A 23,673-nucleotide genomic window follows, 5' to 3' on the forward strand; every position below is an offset into this window, starting at 1 on the left:
TTAAATGTTCATCTCAATCACTTAAATGTTAATCTTACATACATTTTGGGTATAGTAAATTCCATCCTCGTAAACTCCAATAATTTTTTGCTAAGTATTGTTTTATAAAACGACGAATTTCATTAAATTTAGACCTACTCAGGATCGAAACTCGACGAAAATAGTTGTTCAATCATGTGTCACACAATTAGATAAGGACAAACTTATTCCAAAACCAAAGACTTCGGTAATACTTACGAGATTCAAATTTACAAAAATTATGAAATACGTTTGTATTAAAAGAAAGTAATATTACAATTCTGTAAATGTTGAAAATCTATAGTACACAATTACACACATTAAACGTTTGTAAAATCAATTTATCAACACTTACATTTGCATTGACTCTTTCAGAATCACTATATGTACTTACTGTGTTTCTCATAGATTCTAGATCATTAATTGTGGCAGATTCTTTAGGTGTACTAGTGAAATAATGCTTTGATTCTGAAGCCACTTCATTCTTTTCCTGTAAAGATATGATTAAACAGTATATAGGTTAGGTCAAAAAAAGAATTGCACAATTTTTCATTGTTAATGTAAGTAACTATAATGGTGGGATATATAAGGAAACATTAGAACCAAAAACTCTGTTTTGTAAATTTTACCTGCATTTGGCGGATCATGTGTTGTCGCTGCTGCGTAAGTGCGGGCAGGTGTGACATATTGCAAAAAAACAGCAACAGATATTGTTAAATCAGCGAAAACTGATTTGACCACCTGATCTTATTTTCATTTTTATTATTACTTTAATAGGAAGGTGAGTGGGAGTGCAGAGTCGTGCCTATGTTCTGGTCATATTAAAATATAAAATATCAGCCAGAGTTAGAACAGCTAATTCCTTATTTGCTTTGAATTCATAAATGTCGATATGATGTCTTGTTTACTGCAATAACTTGATTATTGCTGTGACATCTGGTATGTGATAGAATTCAAATAGCTATCAGTAAAATTTTGCTTTCTGAGCATGGATGGAAAGATTTCATTTTTCGGCTATCTTACTTGGAGTACAATCTGAATACAAAAATAATGATATACCTTATTTGAAGGTCGGTCTCTCTCGGTCTCGGTCTCGGTCTCTCTCTCTCTCTCTCTCTCTCTCTCTCTCTCTCTCTCTCTCTCTCTCTCTCTCTCTCTCTCACACACACACACACACACACACACACACACACACACACACACACACACACACACACACACACACACATATATATATATATATATATATATATATATATATATATATATATATATATATATATATAGATAGATAGATAGATAGATATAGATATAGTACGCAACAAAATATAACCATTTTTTTTCCTCGAAGGTCAAGATCTAAGGGTTTACTTGTCCCTACCATAAATTCTTCTTTGTAACTAGATTCCGGCATTGCCGCTCCAACTCAGGTAGAACTGTATTCATCTCTCAGTATGGCTAACCCCATTACTGTTATCATAGTAGCATTGTTCAGCGTTTGTTCCGTCTGGCATCCGTAGCTTTTGCAGCGTGATTGAAGAAGGTACATTTCGGTTGCTAGGCTTCGCAATCAGTCCACGTCATGTGACAATATATTTAATATATAAGCTATTTTATTCTACTTTGTTCAGCTTAAAACACAAATCACTTTAATATAAATTATGTCGGGAGTAGTGTTGTAAAATTTCCGGAAATTTTGAACCGACTGGTAAAAAAGTTTTTTTCCGGAAAAATTGAAAAAATTGGGAAAATAACAAAAAGCTTTGTATTAGGTTAGTTTTACTAGTAATGGAACAGTTTTTTTTTTCGAACGCGTGAAAAATGTAAATCGAGAAATTTCAATATTGTGAATATTTAAAAAAGAAGCTTTCGAAAATAAAACTGTTGTAAATATTCTTGAAAATCAATAGTCTGCACTCATTTCCTTTATGTGCTTTTTAGTCGTTTAAGCCTACTCCTGGTTGTGCATTAATTACAGAAATTTTATAATTGTTTACACATGTACCATCATGAAGGGTTTCTGTTGCAACAAATAGGGCTCTTGAATGAAAAGTTCTTAAATGTGCTCTTTGACCTAGTAAAATTTTGTTAATTTTAATCAAATTACTTCTTAAAAGAAAGAGCAGTAGGCAAATTTCACTAATACTCATACACTAACAAGGGAAAAGAGGGAGATTATATATCGAAATGGAAGATGGTTCATATACCAATCGAAAGCACTAATGACACCAATTATGAAACTGTAATAAAAATTTTCCGAATGCATACACAGTATGAGTTATATGAATATACAGGGTGTCCAGAAAGTCCGTTGCCACCTCTAGAAATCGGAAACGGTGACACAAATGCCAAAACAGGAAAATACGTTTGTCATCATTTCAAAAGTACAACGCATCAAATTAAAAAGTGTTCTCCAAGGGTCACTCACAGGGTTTCAGGCGAGATCCAACTCAAAAATTACAAATGGTAAGGGGATCAAGTAGCATATCGTTGGAATGCTGTTGGAAAATGAAAGAAGACGGAACAACAGGGTTGCTACGCATTTTGCGAAATGAAATTCCCTGATTTTTCCACGTTTTCCAGGTCAAATTCGAAATTTTTCCAGGTACAATAAGCGAGAAACCAGAGTTCTTTATAAGCCTGCAGTAAACTAATCATATATACAAACTACTCACTAGAGACTCTGGAACAAGAACTGTCTTCACAATGGTGAAAAAATAAAATAAAACACCTTGCACTTTCGGTCATATACTATAGCCGTCCTGTTCCAGTCTCTGGTGAGTATATTGAATTTGTCAGTTAATGTCTTCCTACGTGCAATGGAGATTGTAATCATATATATTTTAACTATACAAAATTGGAAATTATGCACAATTGAGTGTCATCACAATAATAAAATAAGAAATTACTGTGAAAATGTTTAAGTATTAATGAAATAAACAACTTACCTGTTTTGTTTCTTTCAACAGGTTTTTTTTTTTTTTTTTTTTTTTTTTTTTTTTTTTTTTTTTTTTTTTTTTTTTTTTACGTGTAATCCATTACTGTGCAAATTTGCAGATCATATATAAATAAAATCACTCATCAGGGCGCAAAATTACTTGTTCACAGCAAATGTTAACATTAATAGCACTTACAATACATTTACTACGGCCAACTAATAAACCAGATTTTAGGATAGTGTTACTAAAACTATTTTACCTGAACAAGAAATGTATCTTTTTTTTTCTTTTTTCTTTTTTTTAAATTTCTGTTATGTTACGATGTATTACAACTCTCCTGCTTGGTTCTTTGTTCTTCCTCAAAATGCGCTATAAAGACCAGTGTTGCCAACAGAGCAAAATGTTTTTCCATCGTATCACAGAATTAAAACCACTAGAATCTCTCAGACAATTTGGGAAACCATCTGATGAACAGTTATGCACACCAGATCGTGGCAGTAATGCACCTTAACATACTCTTTTTACATTATGTAGGTGCATTACTGGCGTGATCAGGAGTGTATGACTGCACACATGATTTCCCAAACTTTTGCTTAGTTGCAGACTCGCCCTCATCTTCGATTGTATCCAGTGCATATAGTGAGAGTGCGTCCAGTTCAAAGTTGCAACTTTTACCTCACAAAATCCCCTGACATTTTGCTCAAATTTTCAAAATTCCCTGATTTTTCCAAGACTTTTCCAGCAACTTCAAATTCCCTGATTTGTTCAGGTTTTCCAGTTTTTCCAGTCGCGTACCAGCCCTGAACAAATCTTGACACTCTAAAATTACCCTGTGCAAAATGGCGGCCGGTCAAAATGTCAGCAGAAACGTCATTGTAAAGTCTATGGCCACTCCAAAAAGCCTGAAACGGTGAGACAGATGTCAAAACAGCAAACCACGTTTGTCATCATTTCAGAAGTACAATGATTTAAAGTAAAAATATTTGTTCCAGGGTCCTCCCTGGGTCCCAGACCTCAAAATTTTTCAAATGGTAAGGGGGATCAAGTAGCATATCGTTGAAAAGCTGTTGGGAAACGAAAGAAGACAGAACAAGTCTCCTGTGCAAAGTGAACCTGTATATTCATATAACTCGCACAGTATATGCATTCGGAAAATTTTTATTACAGTTTCGTAATAGGCGTCATTCGTGCTTTCGATTGGTGTATAAACCATCTTCCACTTCGATATATAATCTCCCTCTCTTCCCTTGTTAAGACATATAATTACTATTATTTAATATTCAAATACAGACTTTAATATAAACTTTATGTACAAAATTTCGTATGTAAACAAATACCTGTTTTCTAATGCGACAAATTATCTATGTATATAAAATGAAAGTGACTATATTTGTAACTTAACAACTCTTGAACCACCAGACTGATCTCGATAAAAAAAAAATTCACTATATGAGGTTCAGACCTGGGATAGATTTTACCATTTCACTTTGGAAGCGCAACTTGGAGGAAGGAAGTGCAGATATATATTGAAAGTTACCGATCATAGTGTCAAGCTCAGTTTTCGGAGCTGCTGAGATGAACAGTGACATTTCCGATGAAGCATAAACTCAAATTCAGCACTGCAACTTGGGGGAAAGGGGGAGAGATACATAAAATGATAAAAAAAAAATCCATAGTTTTCGTGATTGCTGAGATGAACAGTAACATTTCCGATGCTGTTTAAATAAAAATTCAGGCCGCAACTTAGGGAAGGGAGAAGGGGAGATATATAAAAATGGCTGAAAATAGCCTATATCAGTGTCGAATCCATAGTTTTTGGGAACGCTGAGGTGAACAGTAACACTTTCGATGCTATTTAAATCCAAATATATCCCCGCAAACCGGGGGAGGAGGGATATATATAAAAATGATGCAAAATGATCGATATTAGTGCGAATCCATAGTTTTCAGGGCCGCTAAGATGAACAGTGACATTTCCGATGCAGTTTCAATCCAAATTCAACACCGAAACTTTAGGCATGGGAAGGTGGTGATATATAAAAATGATCGAAAATGACTGATATTAGTACCGAATCCAAAGTTTTCGGGGTCGCTGAGATGAACAGTGACACTTCTAACGCCATTTAAATCCAAATTCAGCGCCGTGACCTGGAGGTGGGGGACATAAACAAATGATCGAAAATGACCAATATTAGTGTTGAATCCATAGTTTTTGGGGTCGCTGAAATGAATAGTAACACTTCCGATGCCGTTTAAATCATTAATTCATCCTCGTGTAACTTGGGGTGGAGGAGAGGGGAAATATATATATATATAAATGGTCAGAGATATTGGAGTGGAATCCATGGGTTTTGGGGTCCTGATATGAACATTAACTCTTCCGATGCTGTTTAAATCCAAATTCAGCGCTACAACTTGGGGGAGGGAGAAGGGGTGGGTATATACAAAAATGATCAAAATGACCGATATTAGTGTTGAATCCATAGTTTTTGGGGTGGCTGAGATGAACAGTGACACTTTCGTTGCCTTTTAAATCCAAATTCAGCCCCCACTAGTTACTCCTGAAGGGAGCAAGTGACATGTAAAAGTAATTGAAAATGACTGATACTGGTGTCTAATTCGTAGTTTTTAGAGTCCTAAATTCATTTGGTGACAGTTTTGGTATCCCTTATACCAAAAATGAAACACATTCTCCCCGTGCGAAGGTCGGATATTCTGTAAGTCTTTAGGGGGTTTAATAATAAAGAACGGAAATTTCACATGTTAAATTCTTTAATATATTTGTCGCTGCTCAAATTTACGCACTTGTGTGGTATATGTGTGTATATGTAAATAAGATAATCTCTTTTTGAGTTGTTCGAAAAATATACTTATAAATAATAATGAGGAATTTTTATCAGAAATCAGAAAACTAAAAAATAAAATTAAAAGCAGTTGCCTCAAGTATTTTTCCTGCTAGCGAAATACGTTCTATACATAACAGCAAATAAGATTAGTATCAGGCGAAGAAATAGTTTTTAATTATATTTTCCGGGCTTTGCCAATATTTCCGAACAAAAGATTTTTCTAATGGGTTCAAAATTTCCGGAAATTTTACACAGCACAAGAAAGATACGTATCTCCATAAAATATATATTTGATTTTAACATACCGGTATTAACTAAAATTATTCTGGCCCTGTTATTTTAACACTTCCCTGCCATAAAACGGTAACCTTATAAGATTACTTAAGATAATTTAAATTACGTCTATATTAATTAATCTAACTAGGATTATATTTTAGGATCTTTTGTAGCAATAACTCCATTCTATCACGGTGCTACTTTAAAGGAGTGGTATAAATATATTTGTTGCCACAAAATTTTCCAATTTTAATACAAGAAACGTAACTACTCAATGATCTTAACTGTAAACTAGTAAATTTAAAATAGTTTTCATTTTAAAAGCATAATGTAGTAAAATATTCGAAAAATTTCCATTTTTCCCAATTTTTCCGTTTTTTCCAAGCTCAGGAAAAAAAACGGTAAAAAACTTTTTTTTTTACCCAAAATTTTCGTTTTTTTTTTTTTTTTTTTTTTCAGGCCTTTGCAACACTAGTCGGGAGATATGTAAATGTTATCGAATAGTGCAAAACTTCTCTACTTCCGATCCATTATGTTTTTTCCATAAATGACGTAAAGACAATGCTCTACATAAAAGAAGGGGAAGTATGCGGGGTATATACTTCCTTAGATCTTCCACTTCGTGCACTGCGTAAATGAATAGCAACAGAGTTTAAAAACCGAGATCTTCCTATCTCGAATATTTTCAGTGCGTAGTTGATGCTTGTTATATTGCGACATTGGGCAGGCATAGGCCCTCACGCACTGTAGCTCCAGTGAGTCAGTTCAGTACTTATCTATATTTCTTAGCTAATTTCATCATTATTTCAATATGTATTTATTATTTTAATACCAACGCCCAGCCACACTTGAGATCAGCGAAGTCAAGCAGTCCTGGGTCTGGTCAAAGGAAAGATAGTGTGACCATTCGTACTCATCAGACGGTGTTGGCGTTCCGGCATCCACCCAGCGTCGCGAGGACAATTGGGAAGCTACTAGAGAAAAAGTAGCGAATTGCAGTCTAGGAAGCCAGTATTAACGGCGAGGATGACCGATCTGCTGACAACACATAACCCCAAAGGAATGAGTGCCATTAAGTCTAGGCGTCCTAAGGGCTGTTGCGCCAGGAATTTAGTTATCGTTATTATTATTGCTAATAATAATGTTAGCAATAGGCTTAATAAAGATTCTGCCTGTTTGCTCTGCTCATACCTAAGTATATTATTTCTAACTTTATGATATAGTTAGGCAGGCCAATAATTGGTGTTTCTTTCTAATGTGATTCATCACGTTTATGAAAACTGAACTACAAATCAGGATACTACACACAAGAAATTAATAATGATAGCTTTATTACTCAGATATTAACCTGCATACATTAATAAATATCAAGATCTAGGTACGAAGTAGAAAGCTTTTTAACCATTTCCTTTCTTAAAGGAAAAAAAGTTTTAAATTGTCATTATACACAAATGGCATGTCGAATAATAATAATAATAATAATAATAATAATAATAATAATAATAATAATAATAATAATAATAATAATAATAATAATAATAATAAGAAGAAGAAGAAGAAGAAGAAGAAGAAGTTGCCCCAGGACATTGAAAAAAGTTATCGTGTCTTGCAAAATGTTTTTGATGGAGACAGGATTATGTTGTTATCGGAATACATCAATCGTCCTCAGAAAGTGAGGAAAAACGAAAACTAGGACATGTTTTAAACTCTTGAAGTGGTAAGTTGCAATTGTTTATTTTATTTATTAATGTGAGAATTTCCAAAATAATATTCAATCAGGTCTGATATAGTGCTTTATGTGAGATTGATTCTATGTTGCATGAAGGGTATAATCAAGAAATAATAATGTTATTTATAAAAGAATAACATTAGTGCATCACGCTAACTCCTAATAGTAAATCACGTTCATGCTCACTGCAATAATTTAAATTTGAGCATTTATATTTAATTTGTAACCGCAAGTTCGTTGGTTGGCTAACTAAAAATGTATGCAAACAATTAGAGCTCTTACATGTTATTTTCATTCTTTTGTTTCAGGATTGCTGTCATAGATATGTGAAAGTGGATAATTGAAATAGGAAAAAGAATTTATTGACTAATTGTTTGTGCTGAAAGTGTGTGAAGTGATTGTGAACAGTGTCACTGTGTTTCATAACACATTTGATACAAATATTGTGGAAGGGAGGAAAATATATCCCTCCCTTTTATAATATGTTCTGTAATAGCAATCCTGAAACAAAGGAATGAAAATAACAAGTATCAATGTAGCCAACATAAATTTAGAAACATTCATACTGACTAACAAGAATAATGACCTGTATTAAATACTGTTTGGAAACGTAATACCTCTCTAAATAACTCAAGAGGTGGATAATTGTGTAAATTCAAATGAATACATCAAGAAACAAATGAAATTGAATATAAATACCTTTGATGCTGCAGGTAAATAGCTCCAGGCAAATGGTTATCGATCTGAACCCAGATATTCACATGGTCAATATCGTGCAATGCTTGGTTATGTTGAATTTTGAATGAGATCCCATTGAGTGCCCAAAATGCAACTTTGTAATGTTTTGGTACACACATGAGACTACACTCTGGACAATTTTCAACAAATTCAGAGGGACATTTCTATGCGAAATTCAAAATTCAAATCTTAATTTAATTTTTGAAGTTTTATTTTACAGGTTTTTTTAAATATAGTACAACTTGTAAAGCAATCTTTAAGCTTTGCAATGGTGTTTGTTCCATGTCTCTAGTGCACATATGAACCATTTTATGACAATTTTTAATAATCACTGTAACTGAAAAATGCCTTTTTTTTTTTTTTTTTTTTGAATACCCTGTATGGGGACACTTTCAGGAGGAGAGAGTTAATATTTGGGATTTTTTCATCTCTCACTGTAATAAAGCCGTGCACCAATTTTACAAAAATCTAAGATCGTCAGGTCAGATTTTGCCATTTCATTGGTTGATTTCACATGGAATGTCCCATATATATATATATATATATCGGGTGAACCACTTATTTTGATACATCCTTGTCACTTTTAAACTAATGAATAATAAACGTAGATATTTAGTACCATCCAAATATCAGCAGGAGGACATTGTTTGACGTACTCTGTAAAACCACTAAGTTAACAATGTTCCAACCCAACATAAAGTTATATTTTTTCAAATACAGTAGCACTACGTTAGGTTCTTTCATGTTTTAAATCCACATGTTAAACGAACTTGCAATACTACATTTGCCACTCAGTGTTGCACCCTAAGGACACCACAGTATTACAAACATCCATATTTTTGTGACCTCCATTAAAATAATAACTTCAGTGAGATGGAAGGGGCTTTGCACGCCCGAAGAACTTCAGTATAATACTACTGTCATGATGTTACGGATTTCGAATTTATTTATTTATGTATTTATTTATTTATTTATTTATTTATTTTGCGTTCAAGAGACCACAGTATTGTACATTTGTACATGCGGTATAGAACATGTCAAATTCTATTATTGTCTATATAATAAACTACTACTATACTTCCTTATACATCACATTAATATATATACATAGAAATACCATACCTTATCTATTCATTTACCTGGTTTTATTCATAATGCGAGAAGGAACAAAGATATAAGAAACTGAAAATTTGACTTTGTTCAAAAGCTTTTATTTCGAAAAACTACTCAGATAAGTACTTCATCCAACTGCATAAATGGATTTTAATAGATGTAAAGATCATAATGGCGTTCACAACAATTTCATATCTCAAACTGTTCTGGAGTATTGGAAAACACTGGTAAAGCTTGCAACACTACTTAAAATTATGTAATTCCGAGAACTTGTTGTAATCAAAAATTGCTTTAAAAAATTCCCACTAATGCGCAATTTTAAACAATACATCAAATTTTAGCATTTGTTCATATCTCCGGAATGGTTCGAGATATGAAATCGTTGTTAACGGCATTATGATCACCATGTCTACTTAAAACCATCCACATAATTGGATATATAATTATCTAAACACATTTTCCGAAACAAAGTCCTTTTGAGAGAAATCAAATTTTCAACTCCTTGTAACTTTGTTGCCACTTATTCGAAATACGTCATTTGATGACCATAGTATTCGAAACTGTGGCACTTTGGATGTCCATTGCCACGTCCGTCTTATATGCGTTATTACTATTGTAGAACCCTCCAACATTTGACTCTTTTTCATGTCTGTGATATTGTAACATCCTTAGTTTGGAATACTACATAACAAGAACGATATTTTTGAGTTTTCATTTTACATGAGATTTGAAATACTGTATGTAATAATCTGACATAGTGTCAATTGAAAAAATACAATTTTATGCTGGGTTGGCAATAGTTAGTCTGGTGGTATTACAGAATATCGAACTATGTCCCCCCTGTCGATAATTTCACAGTACGAAATTCCCGTGTTATGTATCTATTAGTTCAAAAGTTACGAGATGGTATCAAGATAAATAGTCCATCCTACATATATATATACGAGGTGCACATCAAAAGTGCGTGCCGCTTTGTTCTAAAGTTCCCATTTTTTGTCATTTCAGGAAAGCAACTGCGACGTCGGATACCTCCATCCTTAATCTTTAAGCAATGTGGGTTTTGTTTACTAACAAGGAAGGGTCACGCAGTGGCTCCGCTGAGATCGGAACGAGACCATTGTGTTTGCATTTTATATGTTATAACTAGATGGATCCCAAAGTTATACGTTGCCACCGGGCGGTATATCGTGAGTTACAACATATTTTGTAATGTAAGACCTACAAAAAATTACCATGCAGAATAGTTTGAACCGTCATTTGTTCGGAAATGGTTGAGTAAGTGAAAAACTCTGCCAACACTTATCCCACCATTTTCAACGAGAAACTTTTTGTGGTAAGAAAAAAATGCCCCAGGGTCCCCCGCGGGGTCCCAGATGGGGTCCAACTCAAAATTTTCAAATGGCAAGGGGGGTTAATTGGCACATCATTTGAAATCTGTTGTAAAATGAAAGAAAATGCAGCAAGTCTCGACTCTCTACAACAACCGTGTGCAAAAGGGCGACGGGTCAAAGTGTAAACAAAAACTTAATTGGAAAGTCAATGACTACCCCTATAAATCGGAAACGGTAAGACAAATGTGGAAACAGGAAAGAAAGCGTGGCATTATTTTCAAAGCACAACGTGAAAATGTCTTGTTCCAGAGTCCCCACATGGTCCCAGGTGGAGTCCAACTAAAAAGTTTCAAATGGCAAGAGAGGTAGGACATCGTTTGAAAGCTCTTGTTAAGTGAAAGATGGAGCACGTCTCGACTTTCTACGACAACCCTGTCCAAAATTGCGGCGAGTCAAAATATAAGCAAAAGCTTAATTGAAAATCTATGGCCACCTTGAATCCAAGAGACAGCTTAAAACCTATATCGAAAGGATAGGCATACCAAACTGCTGAAGCTAGGAAAACCAAATTTGGCATGAATGTTGATCAGTGGATGACGAAAAGATGCGAAATGTTCAAAAACGAAACGTCTTGAGTTCAAAATGCAGTAGTATGTATCGAACGCATGTCCAGCTCAAACCACTGGTGTTGGAGGTAATCCAATATGGCTGCCAGCGTGAAAAATGAGTTTGTATATAAATATGTTATTTCTTGGAATACTGTAATTAAACCAACAAAGTTTGGCGCAACTCGAAGTACCGTACTGAAATGACTTACACATGGTTTGGTACTACTCGCCAATCTTGCAAATTATTATTATTATTATTATTTTTGTATATTTGGTATTGCTTGGAGTATTGCGATCAAACCAACAAATGACATACAAATGTAACTGCCACGAATACGCAGTTACGAATTACAATAGATCCACCCACCTACTGGTGCAGCAAGTCCTTTATGCATGAACTACGTATGACAAAATTAGAGGAAGTCAGAGTTGTGTGTTCATCGCATATTCGTTATATTGAAGTAAATGATGGCGAGGGAACCAAACAAAACATATATATGTTGTTACCGAATGAAATTATAGTTGAGGTGAATCGAAATTCAATTGTTCTTTAATCTTCCTATTGTTTCTAAATATATAATAGAGAAAAATAGAGATTTAAATTTGTACTGTTATGAACGACATAAGTTTTAACCGGCCATCTTGGATTCGAGGTGGCCATAGTTTATCAAATAAGCTTTTGATTACTTTTTGACCCGCCGCAATTTTGAACAGAGTTGTCGTAGAGAGTAGAGACTTGATCCATCTACTTTCATTTAACAAGATCTTACAAACGATGAGCTACTTAACCCCTCTTGCCATTTGAAACTTTTTAGTTGGACCCCACCTGGGACCATGTGGGGACCCTGGGACAAGACGTTTTACCTTAAATTGTTGTACTTTGAAAATAATGCCACACTTCCTTTCCTATTTTTACATTTCTCACCGTTTCCGATTTATAGGGGTGACCATTGACTTTTCAATTAAGTTTTTGTTTACATTTTGACCCTCCGCTAGACCCTGCACAGGGTTGTCGTAGAGAGTCGAGACTTGCTGCATCTTCTTTCATTTTGCAACAGCTTTCAAACGATGTGCTACTTAATCCCTCTTGTCATTTGAAAATTTTGAGTTGGACCCCATGTGGGACCCTGCGAGGATCCTGGGCAAACTTTTTTATCCGAAAAAGTGTGTTCTTGAAAATGACGGGATACATATTATCCGAGTTTTCCATTTACCCAACCGTTTCCGAACAAATGATTCGGTCAAAATATTCTGCCAGCTTTGTAGTTCTTACATTACAAAATATGTTGTAACTCACGATATTCCGCTCGGTGGCACGTATAACTTTGGGATCCATCTAGTTATAACATATCAAATGAAAACACATTTGTCTCGTTCGGATCTCAGCGGAGCCACTGCGTGACCCTTCCTTGTAAGTGGTAGCCGTTAAGTCACAGTGCCTGAACGAGTAAGACGGGTTTCTGATCCTGCCCGCGGACATGGAATTTTCGGGTAATTGTGAAATTCCAGCATCACAGCTGGACATTGTACAGCCGATATTCATCGCCAATGGAGGATGTGTGTGGTGATAGTGCTCTTGTAGAAAACACTGTTAGGAAGTGAGTACGTAGTTCAAAGCAGGGTGAATGAATGTGAAAGATGAGCACAGGTCTGAACGTCCAAAAACCAGTGTTCGAAGTGGAAAAAGGGCAGAGGCGGTATGTTTTATTATGATTTTGACTCAACATACCGGCTATTTAGATATTGTCTTGATCACTGAAAAACCAGAGACGGTATGTCCTCATTACAGAAAAACCAGAGGCGGTATGGCATACCACCGCATACCGTCTCACTTCGACCACTGCCAAAAACATCAACTGACGCTAACATTGCCCGTGTTGAAAATTTTATCGTGGAAGATAGGTGTGACGCCATGCAGGAGATTTGTGATACACTGGACTAACAATGGGAACAGTAGAATGAATAATTACAAACGCAATAGGCTTAAGGAAAGTTTCTTCTCGTTGGGTTCCATGAATGCTTATTGATGATCAAAAAGAGGCAAGGATTCGGTCAACTGTTGCAAATTTGACACACTTCGAAAGAGAGGGACGCAATTTCTTGGAAACTATTGTGACAATGGATGAATCACAGATTTCATTATTTAACCCAGAAATAAAAAAGGTAGTCGATGTAGTGCAAACCTACGGATTTACCCACCTCCACAAAAATTGCATGAGATGGTATCCAATGAGAAGGTTCTTCTGGGATTCCCAGGAAGTGATATTGCTCCACCCTGTTTCGAAAGGTCTGTGGGTCCTGTACGGGCCAGTATTTTCGTACGATTTTAGTTACAGAATTTTTGACAAAATTGACTAAGAAACGACCACAAATGACAAATTCATCTTCCAGTTAGACAATGAACCACCACACCGTCCTAATGTCGTGACCTCATTCTTGGCTGACCACGGTTTGAACTTCTATTACACCCACCCTACTCGCCCGATTTAGCCACGAGTGACTTCTGGTTGTTCCCAACCTCAAGGATTCTCTTCGTGGATGCCATTTTGCAAGTAGATCATACCTGAGAAGTGCTATTTTCCAGTATCTGAAACATACCCCAAAAGATGACTATGCCACATGATACAAAAATGGACGGAGCGATTAAAACTATTTATCAATAACGAGGGAGAGCTTATTGAGAAATAGACACAGGTTAGTTCGCTGCATTTCCTTGTTCTTGGAAATTAGAATGAAACGGCACGTACTTTTGGTGTTCATCTCGTATATAAAGGAAATAATATTTTCTGATCATCAAAATATATCCAAGATTACTCTACAAGAGGTTGGATCCATACTCTGTCACGTGACCTGAGATGTATAGGTGTGAGCATAGACTTCTAGGCTGTTCCCTGTGCGGATCAAGTCGTAAAATAAGAAGACGTCACAAGTGTACGACTTACTAATCACTCTCTTCTGAATGAAGTGCAGAAGCAAGCGGGGTGTGTGTAGCTTATTGTTTTCATACCAGAATGCCAGATGTGGGTCCTGTAGCGAATGCGCGCATACAGTTGATTTTCCCGTTTATCACCAGGTCTATAAACAGACACTGTTGTCAAAAAATTTTGGAATTATTCTTAAGAAGGTTAATTTTGAGAATTGAAGGTAGAAATTAATTCAAATTTCATCAAATTTGAACTTGCTTCTTAAATTTACATTTGGCATAAGTCCAGGAAAAGTGATTGCGGAACACTGGTCAACGAATTTTAGAATGATAAAATCTACATGGGTTATATTTTATAAAGTTAAGTTTTGACAGTTGGTAAACTTCAAATTTTGTACTTGATTTATTGAGTTTTAGTAATACTTTTCGCTACATGTGAGTGATAGGATGTTGTTCGCCGCATGTTACGTTTTATTTAATGTTAGTTATAAATTTATAAACATATGAGTTTAGTGTATTCATCAATTTTCGTACTTGAAGCAACAGAGGAGGAGCGCACCAATAGCTCTCGAAATTATTTTCCTGGGATAAATACATTGGCACTTTAAACTTAGTTATATCACTTAGATACAGTACTGCTTACTAATTTACACAACAGTTTATTTTACGAGCATCCAAAATAGTCCAATGGATTAAAGGAATCTGATGACTAAAACGCTTAATTACGAATCTTTTAGTCGAAAAAAAATAATTCCTTACCGTATATTTTTGGCGATACATTCTCTTCAACACATCGTTCAATTTAATACGTATATCAAACAAAATTCTAACTTCATTTTCTGGAAAGTTGCATCTTTGAATACTATTTACAAAAGTTTCACATGGTTCATTAAGGTATATACATAATTCCTGCAACTTCTGTCCCTGGAAAACTTTCTGCAAGAGTGTTACACTTGTTACAGAAGACTGGTTCAGAAGCAGTGTGTCCCATGAATCGTTTTTTTCTGATTGTTCACTTGTTTGAAAAAATAACATTAGCGCTTCACTTTTCAAGCTAAAATCTACCCAGAATTCCACATATAAAGGATCCTGAAAACAAATACATATCAAAGTAGTATAATCTTACAATGAAATACTATGAAGATAAAATCAACATTAATTCAAAAAGTGGCACAGGATTAACTAGTTATCATAAAATAAAAAATTAACCACACATGCTACCTTTGAGTTGGTATATTTTAAAAGTCGAAAAACAACTCTGTTAAACTAGTTTTTAACACTCTTTACTAAGATCTAAAATGATATTTCAATACATGAAAGAAATTATAGAAACAAACAACTTACACACTGCAGTAATTACGAAATGAGAAGACTGGATCTATAAAAAAAAATACACGAATGACAAGTGGAATCTACTCTAATTTAATCAACTTAGCTCAATTTATTCAAAGTAAGAACCTTCTTTATCCACAAGAAGTTTTGCACGATCCAGTGAGTCATCGAGTGAAGTCCTGGACTGGTGTTCAAGTCCTCATCATGCTTTATGCATTAAAACATAGTCAAAAACTTCTGACGCTTTTAATTTGGGGCAAAGGAAGTAATTACAGAGAGAAATATGCGACGAGTATGCGGAGAGTGGTAACAAATACTTTCTGGGGCCAAAACAGGGTTCCTCCAAATTCTGGTTTAAAACAAATGTCCTTCCATGACTTTCCATGACTCTCCATAAAAATACGACTACATAAAATTCTTGTGAAGTAGACAAGTTGGCCTCCTCCTGTACAGCCGACCATGTCTTACCTTTTTTTTTTTTTTTTTTTTTTTACTGATTTTGCTTTTATTTTCATACATATATTGTCACTAAAACAAAAGACTCCACGATTGTCTACAAACAAATTTACATATTTCTACATAAAATATGTACAAATACGAACAAAACTTTCAAATAGAAAAAGGAAAACAGCAGTTTCTTTGTATTAAAACCATTAAAATATAATTAAAAACAAGTTTAACGCAAAACCATGGCCAAACACAGACCTTCGCGCCAGGGAATTACTAAAATTTAGGTCTAAGAAGCTCTTTTCTTCTTGATCTCTCGATATCAATGGCTAGCTTCTTTTCACCGCTTCCCCGTTTCAGTCGTATCCTTTGTAAGTCTCTAAGTTGTATATCCAACATTCTCTTCTCAGCTTTCTTTCTGTTGTGCTCGCATCTCTCTTCCAGGGTACCCACTAAAAGGTGACGATCGATTTCCCTGATACAAATTCTTGTTTTCCCTGACAAATTCTTGAATACGTATAAATGGGAAGATATGGTGTAAGTTCTGTTATACACTTTTTTAACACCCTCCTTCATCCTCATAGTCGTCCAACACACACCTTTAATTACCATTTACATATTTGTTATGTTCAGTATGAGTAATTGTTATTTACACAAAATTTAACATGTAAGTATATAATATTTGTATGATACAGTAACACACACCTTGACATTGCAAATTACATTTTTTGGCTTGAAAAAACAATAAAAAGCAGTAAAGAATATATTGCCAACTCTCCCTAAGGCTAATACTATCAGTCCTAATATTACCAACTCTGAGACATTATTAATCCTCACTTTTACATTTTTAAACAGAATTTTGTTTTGCTTTCAGTTCTTGAATATGTTCCACGAGAGCGTTTTGTTCTTGTTTGTATCATAATTCCATTTGTTTTTTCCTTCTTCCAATTTCTTAACTTCAGCACTCAGTTTTCTTCTTCCACCTTTGATTCTACTTTCCTCTGCACTTTGGATTCGTTTCTGTTTAAGGTATTCATCATAGCTTCTCCGAACCGAACGTACTGAGAGCAGCATTCTTCGATCAATAGGAACACATTCCATACTTCCATAGTGCATAGCTGTACCATACATCTGCTTCTGTGCTCTTTGTACCAGAGAATCTTCGATTTGGTTTTCTACAATAAGTGTCTTATTGACTGAGAACCCGCTCTCCACCGAGGCACTGCCGTAGGATAAAATTAAACATATTTTCACATGTCACAAATCGGAATATTCTTGTTTCTTGGACATCATCTTTGCAAAGAAGTCATCTAACGTAATGCTGCTCATCTTCTCTTCGTATTCTCTGAAGTCAACTACAAGAGACTTCTGGATTGCAGCACAGAAAGACATAAATTGACACTTTGCTTTCTCTTGTACAGAATCACATATTCTGTTATGCTTATGCAGAGTTTGTAGGATGCGTTTCATTCTAGTCTGAGCAAGTTCTGGATGGTTCTTTTGTACCCTAGGGTCCAAAGCTGACAAAGCACGTACTAGTTTGTATTTCAGAGGTCTCCTTTCAACAATCTTCTTGATTGTGCCCAGCAAAAAGTTTCGACAGTCAAGCCTGAAAGCTAGTTCATCTTTATCTGATGTTTTCAGTTCTTTCACTAGTTTTTCCTGTCTTAAAACCAATGTCCATCTTTCTTAGTTCTAGTAAATTTTCATTTGCAGTCAAATCCAAAGTAAAAAGCTTCGCTGCACTGTCAGCTAGTTTCATAATGCTTTGTTTCACACAACGGCTCATTAGATTCCTTAAATGGAGATAGAAGTTCTGAGTATATGAAACATACAAATGGCTCAAGACTCTGGAATTTCATTTAAAATGATTCACACTTTGCTGTGACAGTTTTGAAGAAACATAATTTATACTTCATGAATTGTCTTGCACATTTACGTTCTCTGACTTTCCAAGACATTTTACTCAAAATGCATGATTTCCCTGACATTCCCTGTATTTCCCTGATTTTTCAGACTGCGGGAACCCTGTCTTCCTTCTGCTGGTGAAAGTACTCTTCGTAGCGTTTTTGAAGTCTTTCATATAAAGCAGCATCTTTTGGTGATTTGCACGTGTTCAGTACCTCGTGCCTCTTGTGCCTGGTTATGAATATGCCTTTCTGCTAGAATAGTATTTTCATCCGTATTTTCCATTAAGAATGATTTATTAAAGGAAAACTCTTTTTCCACCGTCGCGTTTAAATGCGAGAATGGCAACCCAATTTTTACTATTTTACATAAGTGTTTGTGTTCTTCAGTATCAACCACCGACAATATATGACATTTTAAAGGAGCAACATGTTTCAAAACCCCTATACTGGGTAAAGAATTCAAAATTTTATTTCTTTTACCGTATTGTACAGATCAGTGGCATACAGTATGAACTTGGATACTTAAACTTTCTCTTTACATTGTGTCAACCACTGCAAATTCTTATGTTCAATTTTGTGTTGCCGTTTATGACATCTTTGATTAAATTTATCCTGTGCAAATCTATATTTAATATTTAATTGCAATTCCAATACCACGGCAACAAAGGCAAGCAATATACTGCATAAAAAGCTCTCAATAATCTGTATTTTCGCTAATTTAGCATTCTTCTAAGCAAAAAATGCCACGATTAGCTACAGCTGCTCCTCCCTTCAGAAACAAACACAAGCTGCATACTATTGGGCAGTGATCAGCGGTGTCGTGTTGCTTAGAGAGATGGAAGTATCGAGAAAGAAAATTTCTACGAAGGTCGCAGACGAGCAACGCTCCATATAGTCTTAGCCACCCTTTGCGAAAGAAAGAAAGAAAAAAAAAGGAAGAAAATAAACTTTTTAACACAAAGATATTGTCCCACTTTTCAACTTCGGTACAACAAATACTGCTTAGTTTCGTAAGTTTCACAAAAACTGTACTGTGGTTGAAAAATTGTACTTCTTTCTAACAACACTATTTCATGGCTTTAAACTGACCTTAATATGACAGATGTACTATTAAATAATAGCTATTAAATTTTTTGAAAATCTAATTAATGTACAGCTCACAGATAATGAGAAGGACCCTAGCAGAAGTAGTGTGGCGTAGGTATGGGCTCGCCCACTTTTCGCACGGGGGTTTCAAATGACACCACGGAATAGCACACAGATAACTACCCGGAGTAGCAGACGACATCTAAGTATAGATCACACCTCAAAAACCGAAAATGGACTTGACCGTGTCGTTGACCTTTCCCCGCTGCCCCTGCTTTAGGGTTCTTCTCGTCATCTGTGAGCTGTATGGTTTAGTAATAAAGACATATGGTTAATCGCACTTAATATGGATCGTATGAATGGGAATGTGTAAGTATTCTTTTAAAGTATTCATAGTGAAGAAAGTTTATATTTAACTCAATTGTAATCACGTTAATGTCTTTTATCTTGTATGAATGAATGAAATTGTACTCACGGATGGTTTATTCACTTCCTTTTCTCCAAGAAAAGCAGCAACACATGCGAATGACCAAACTAATCTATTGTTTCCTAAGGTCTCATTAAATCGATTCAAGAACTTTCTGCAATCCTAAGGAATTTAAGAAATTACAATTGGATTAGCAATCGAACTAGAGTTATTACAACATTTCAGTAAGATACATACACATTTCTATTTATAACAAACTAATATGTAACATATTCTTGAAAAAATAAATTTGTTTCGGTGCAAAATTAATTTTAGTACCTGTACATATTTCTTTGTGTTATTTTGATGCTAGTTGTTAAAGATGTGTTAAAAAATAATTCATCTAGCACATATGAGGGAAAAACTTGTATACCAATACATGCTTTTCCCTCATACCTATTCTGTCTATCAATACAAAGCTTGGCACACATATTTCTTATCCCCTATAGTATTTTTCGAGATACATTTGGATTATGTGCTTTTAATCGGAGCTACTTCAGAAGGGTCCAAAGTTGATGGAAGGGATTTCTGGAGGGAAATTCTCCTACATTCTCCCAATTTTCCCTGTTCAAGTACGTTATGGGCTCCAATACATGGCACTTCTGGTAAGCTTGTTTCATCTTGAAGAGGACAAACTATAACCATGACTTTCGAATGAACATTGTTGATGCAATAGCTATTTCACTGCTAGTCTACGATTTTGTTTACCCTAACAGGGTTAATGGGCCCCAGGGGCTTATTCGGTTGTCCATGGCACCTAATTTTTTGTGCATGAACATATCTTTGTTATATTTACTGAATGGACTAGGTTTGATTCCGATGTCCGGATGACAGGTTCACGTCCGTTCCTTGTTAGTAGTATCAGAGTCTCGTCTTTTCTCATACATTGCACGTATTCATGGTACTATAATTGATGTTTTGTTCATTCCTAGTCCACTGGGGCTACATTTGACTCAATCTAGTTTCTGTTTCTTCCCGCTGTATTTTCTGGTGTGAACTATAGAAAATAAACGAAATGATCGTGTGACCTACCAGAAGCAACTATTGCTCATGCCAATGGTTAAAGTACTCATGCTTGGATAAATTTATAATTGCGCTTTTCATACTAATTTAAGAACGTGAAATCCAATAAAACTACGTATTGATAAACATATCCCACCATGGATCAGAAGAAAGAATTACAGTAAATTTGGATTATAATATGCTTATATAGAAGATATTATTGATAACAGGTTAACTGTTTCCAAAATATTAAACGAATTGTGCTTAATGCATTGTCGTCAACTCGGAAAACTATATATATTGTATACATAAAAAACATTGAACAAAAACTTTTACAAATATTATAATACATATACACACCGGATCAAAATTAGATATAGAAACAAATGCAGACTGGACATCAGGTTGATTTTCGAACGATTGCGCAACTGTTCGTCGACTTTCTCCCACAGTGAAACGACATAACAGCTCTGTGATCATAGTTTGTAGATCATAATCTCCACATTCGGCCAACCAATTTACGAACTGAACTCTAAAATAAAATGGAACTTACTGTAAGTTGTAAAAAGCCATAGGAATAAATAAATAATTTGGTGCTTCTGGTCTAATGATTCTCAAATTTGGTTAATGTGACTGAAATTAGTGTAGTTTAAAATTCAAATTGTTCGTTTTCCATTTATATTACAATAATATATTGTACTTAATGATTTCCTTTATAAAATATATTTTTTAAAGTCACAGGAACTTCCCTTGTTATGCTCGGGATATATAGCACGGTTATGGAATTATGTAAACACAACAAGCAAGAAGATTATGAAAGGATAAAATTGCAAGGTAGGTAGGTAGGTATATATATGTATGTATGTATGTAATGTATATAATGTAATGTAATATATATAATGTAATGTATAATGTATCTGTACGTCTGTCTGTGAAATACTTAAATTTGGGAATCACTATTCTATAGAGCGTCTCACCCTTAGATTGTAGTACAGGAGTAAATGGCAATGCTTTTTCTTACGCCCATTGTTGCCAAACTTAGCCTGAATTTTAGAAATAGTTTTTTTTTTTACTATATATGGATAGATTATTGTAGAACATTGTATTCTCTATCAAATAATCTGTTTTTCTTATATCAAGAAGAATTTTCAAGTATTGAAATAGTGAAATCTTACTAATGGCAAATTCTAACGTCGCGTTAATTATATATATCACGTCATAAGTTCGGAACTACAAGAGATACAAAGTTGAAACTTATGCAGATGTTAACGCCATATTTGGTGTCAATGTTGGAAAGTTTGCATTAAAAAAAATCGAATTTTAAAATAAAAAATAAAATGTAAGAGACCGTGCGTCTTGCTATACCGATGAGTATTCACTGTTGATGCTATGCGAGCACCAATCTACTGCTTAACAGAAGCATGATCGCAAAATCGAATCCTGGACCACACGTGCGAGAAACATTGCGTAAACTCCACTCAATCTTACGATCCACTTACTTCGTTCGTTTTCCTTGATATATATATATGTAAGAATAACATTCAGACGTATAGTTCTTATTTTCTTTCTTCCAAGAAAGACAAATTTCAATCGCGGGTGAATAGTAAGTACAGTGGACACTTGAATCAGGATAGTAATTCAGTTAGCAACAACATAAATCACAAAAATGCAGTTGGCACTCAAAGAAAACCAACTGTTTCTTCAGAAGATCAGTATCTATGGAAGAGGAAGAAGCAGGCCAGTATATGTTAATAATAAAACTCATCACTTACTGGTGATAAAAAATTATTAGCTTTTGTAATTGATTCATTTACAGTTTGCACTTGGTCTCTAAAGTCCTTTCGAATGGTGACAATTTTGACAATGAAAGTTGGTTTCGTTTGTAATTCCACTTTTTTTTATTTGTGGATACGCAGATGAAATTGAAAAAAAAGCGTTAAAAACAAATAACTTCACGAGCTCAAAAAGCAGAATGAAAAGGCTCTTTGTTCTTTCCCCCGTGTTTCTTTAGGAAGCATGAAAGAAACAGCTGAATATATTTTCGGAGGGTTTGATTATTCTGTGTGATTTTGTTTCTTCGCCCAACTATCCGTACCTTGTTGGCTGTCACTAAACGTGATTTAAAGTCACAACTTATGCGTTTGTTTAGAACAGATATAATAGGGTATCTTTTCATTCTTCTTCTCTTTCCAGATTGACATTGTGTGTCTGAGGTGTCAGAAGTGAATATAGAAACCAGAGCGATTCAGTTCCTAACCCCATTACATTTGTAGATTGTTGAAATATTTAAAATATTTGATGTGTCGTGTACAATATTGTATTTACTGTATTTTTCGTCATGGAGAGTGAAGTGCGGAAAAGACGTTCAATTGGTAGGCTGCGTGGGAAAGAGTGTCAAATAGTGTCGAAAATGTTTAAGTGGAAGCAGTGAAAGTGATTAAAAGGTATTTAGGATGCGTCTTTTCTCCTTTTATTTTATATTTACAAATCTTTCGTTATTCACAAATGCATTTATAATTTCTATTATAGTGCGATGGTTCATTTAGACCTCCTGGTATTTGTTAAATATCATACTGTTGTTCCGCGGATAAAATCGGATCTAAACCATCGGAAGTGGGAAGCAGCCGCCTTCACAGTATACTTTACGATGCAACTTTTGTTTGACAAACGGAATTGGATTTGCGGGTATTTTGAGCTTTCGCAATACAGACGAATGAGTGTTTTCGTACGTCATATTTTCTCGTCACGTATCACTGTCACTCTACTCCAGTTTTACTCTTATCCAACTTCAGTAGCAGTATTTTACCCATTGCTATTCCTTTGTTTGCCGCACAATTGTTATAGGAAATTTCTGTGTGAAACTGTTTAGTCTGTCATTTATTTCAATCATATGTTTTCTATTCGTTTCA

The 23,673-nt window shown here is 34.8% G+C and overlaps 1 protein-coding gene across 7 annotated transcripts in view; it reads right to left on the reverse strand.

Moving 5' to 3' along the window:
- LOC145673335 (uncharacterized) overlaps positions 1-23,673 on the reverse strand; it is a 154,266-nt gene that overhangs the window by 97,016 nt on the left and 33,577 nt on the right. For 5 of the 7 annotated variants that reach the window (XM_081742984.1, XM_081742978.1, XM_081742945.1 and 2 more), the window contains exons 6-9: positions 21,125-21,296; positions 19,772-19,885; positions 15,281-15,610; positions 374-508 (exon numbers count right to left, since the gene is read on the reverse strand). In XM_081742984.1, the coding sequence (XP_081599110.1) occupies positions 374-508; positions 15,281-15,610; positions 19,772-19,885; positions 21,125-21,296 (751 nt within the window). The remainder of the gene's footprint in view (positions 1-373; positions 509-15,280; positions 15,611-19,771; positions 19,886-21,124; positions 21,297-23,673) is intronic. The other 2 variants (XM_081742962.1, XM_081742970.1) reach the window with 2 other exon arrangements.

Source organism: Thermobia domestica, chromosome 2 (assembly GCF_964235325.1).
Source record: "Thermobia domestica chromosome 2, izTheDome1.hap1.1, whole genome shotgun sequence".
Classification (NCBI taxonomy): domain Eukaryota; kingdom Metazoa; phylum Arthropoda; class Insecta; order Zygentoma; family Lepismatidae; genus Thermobia; species Thermobia domestica.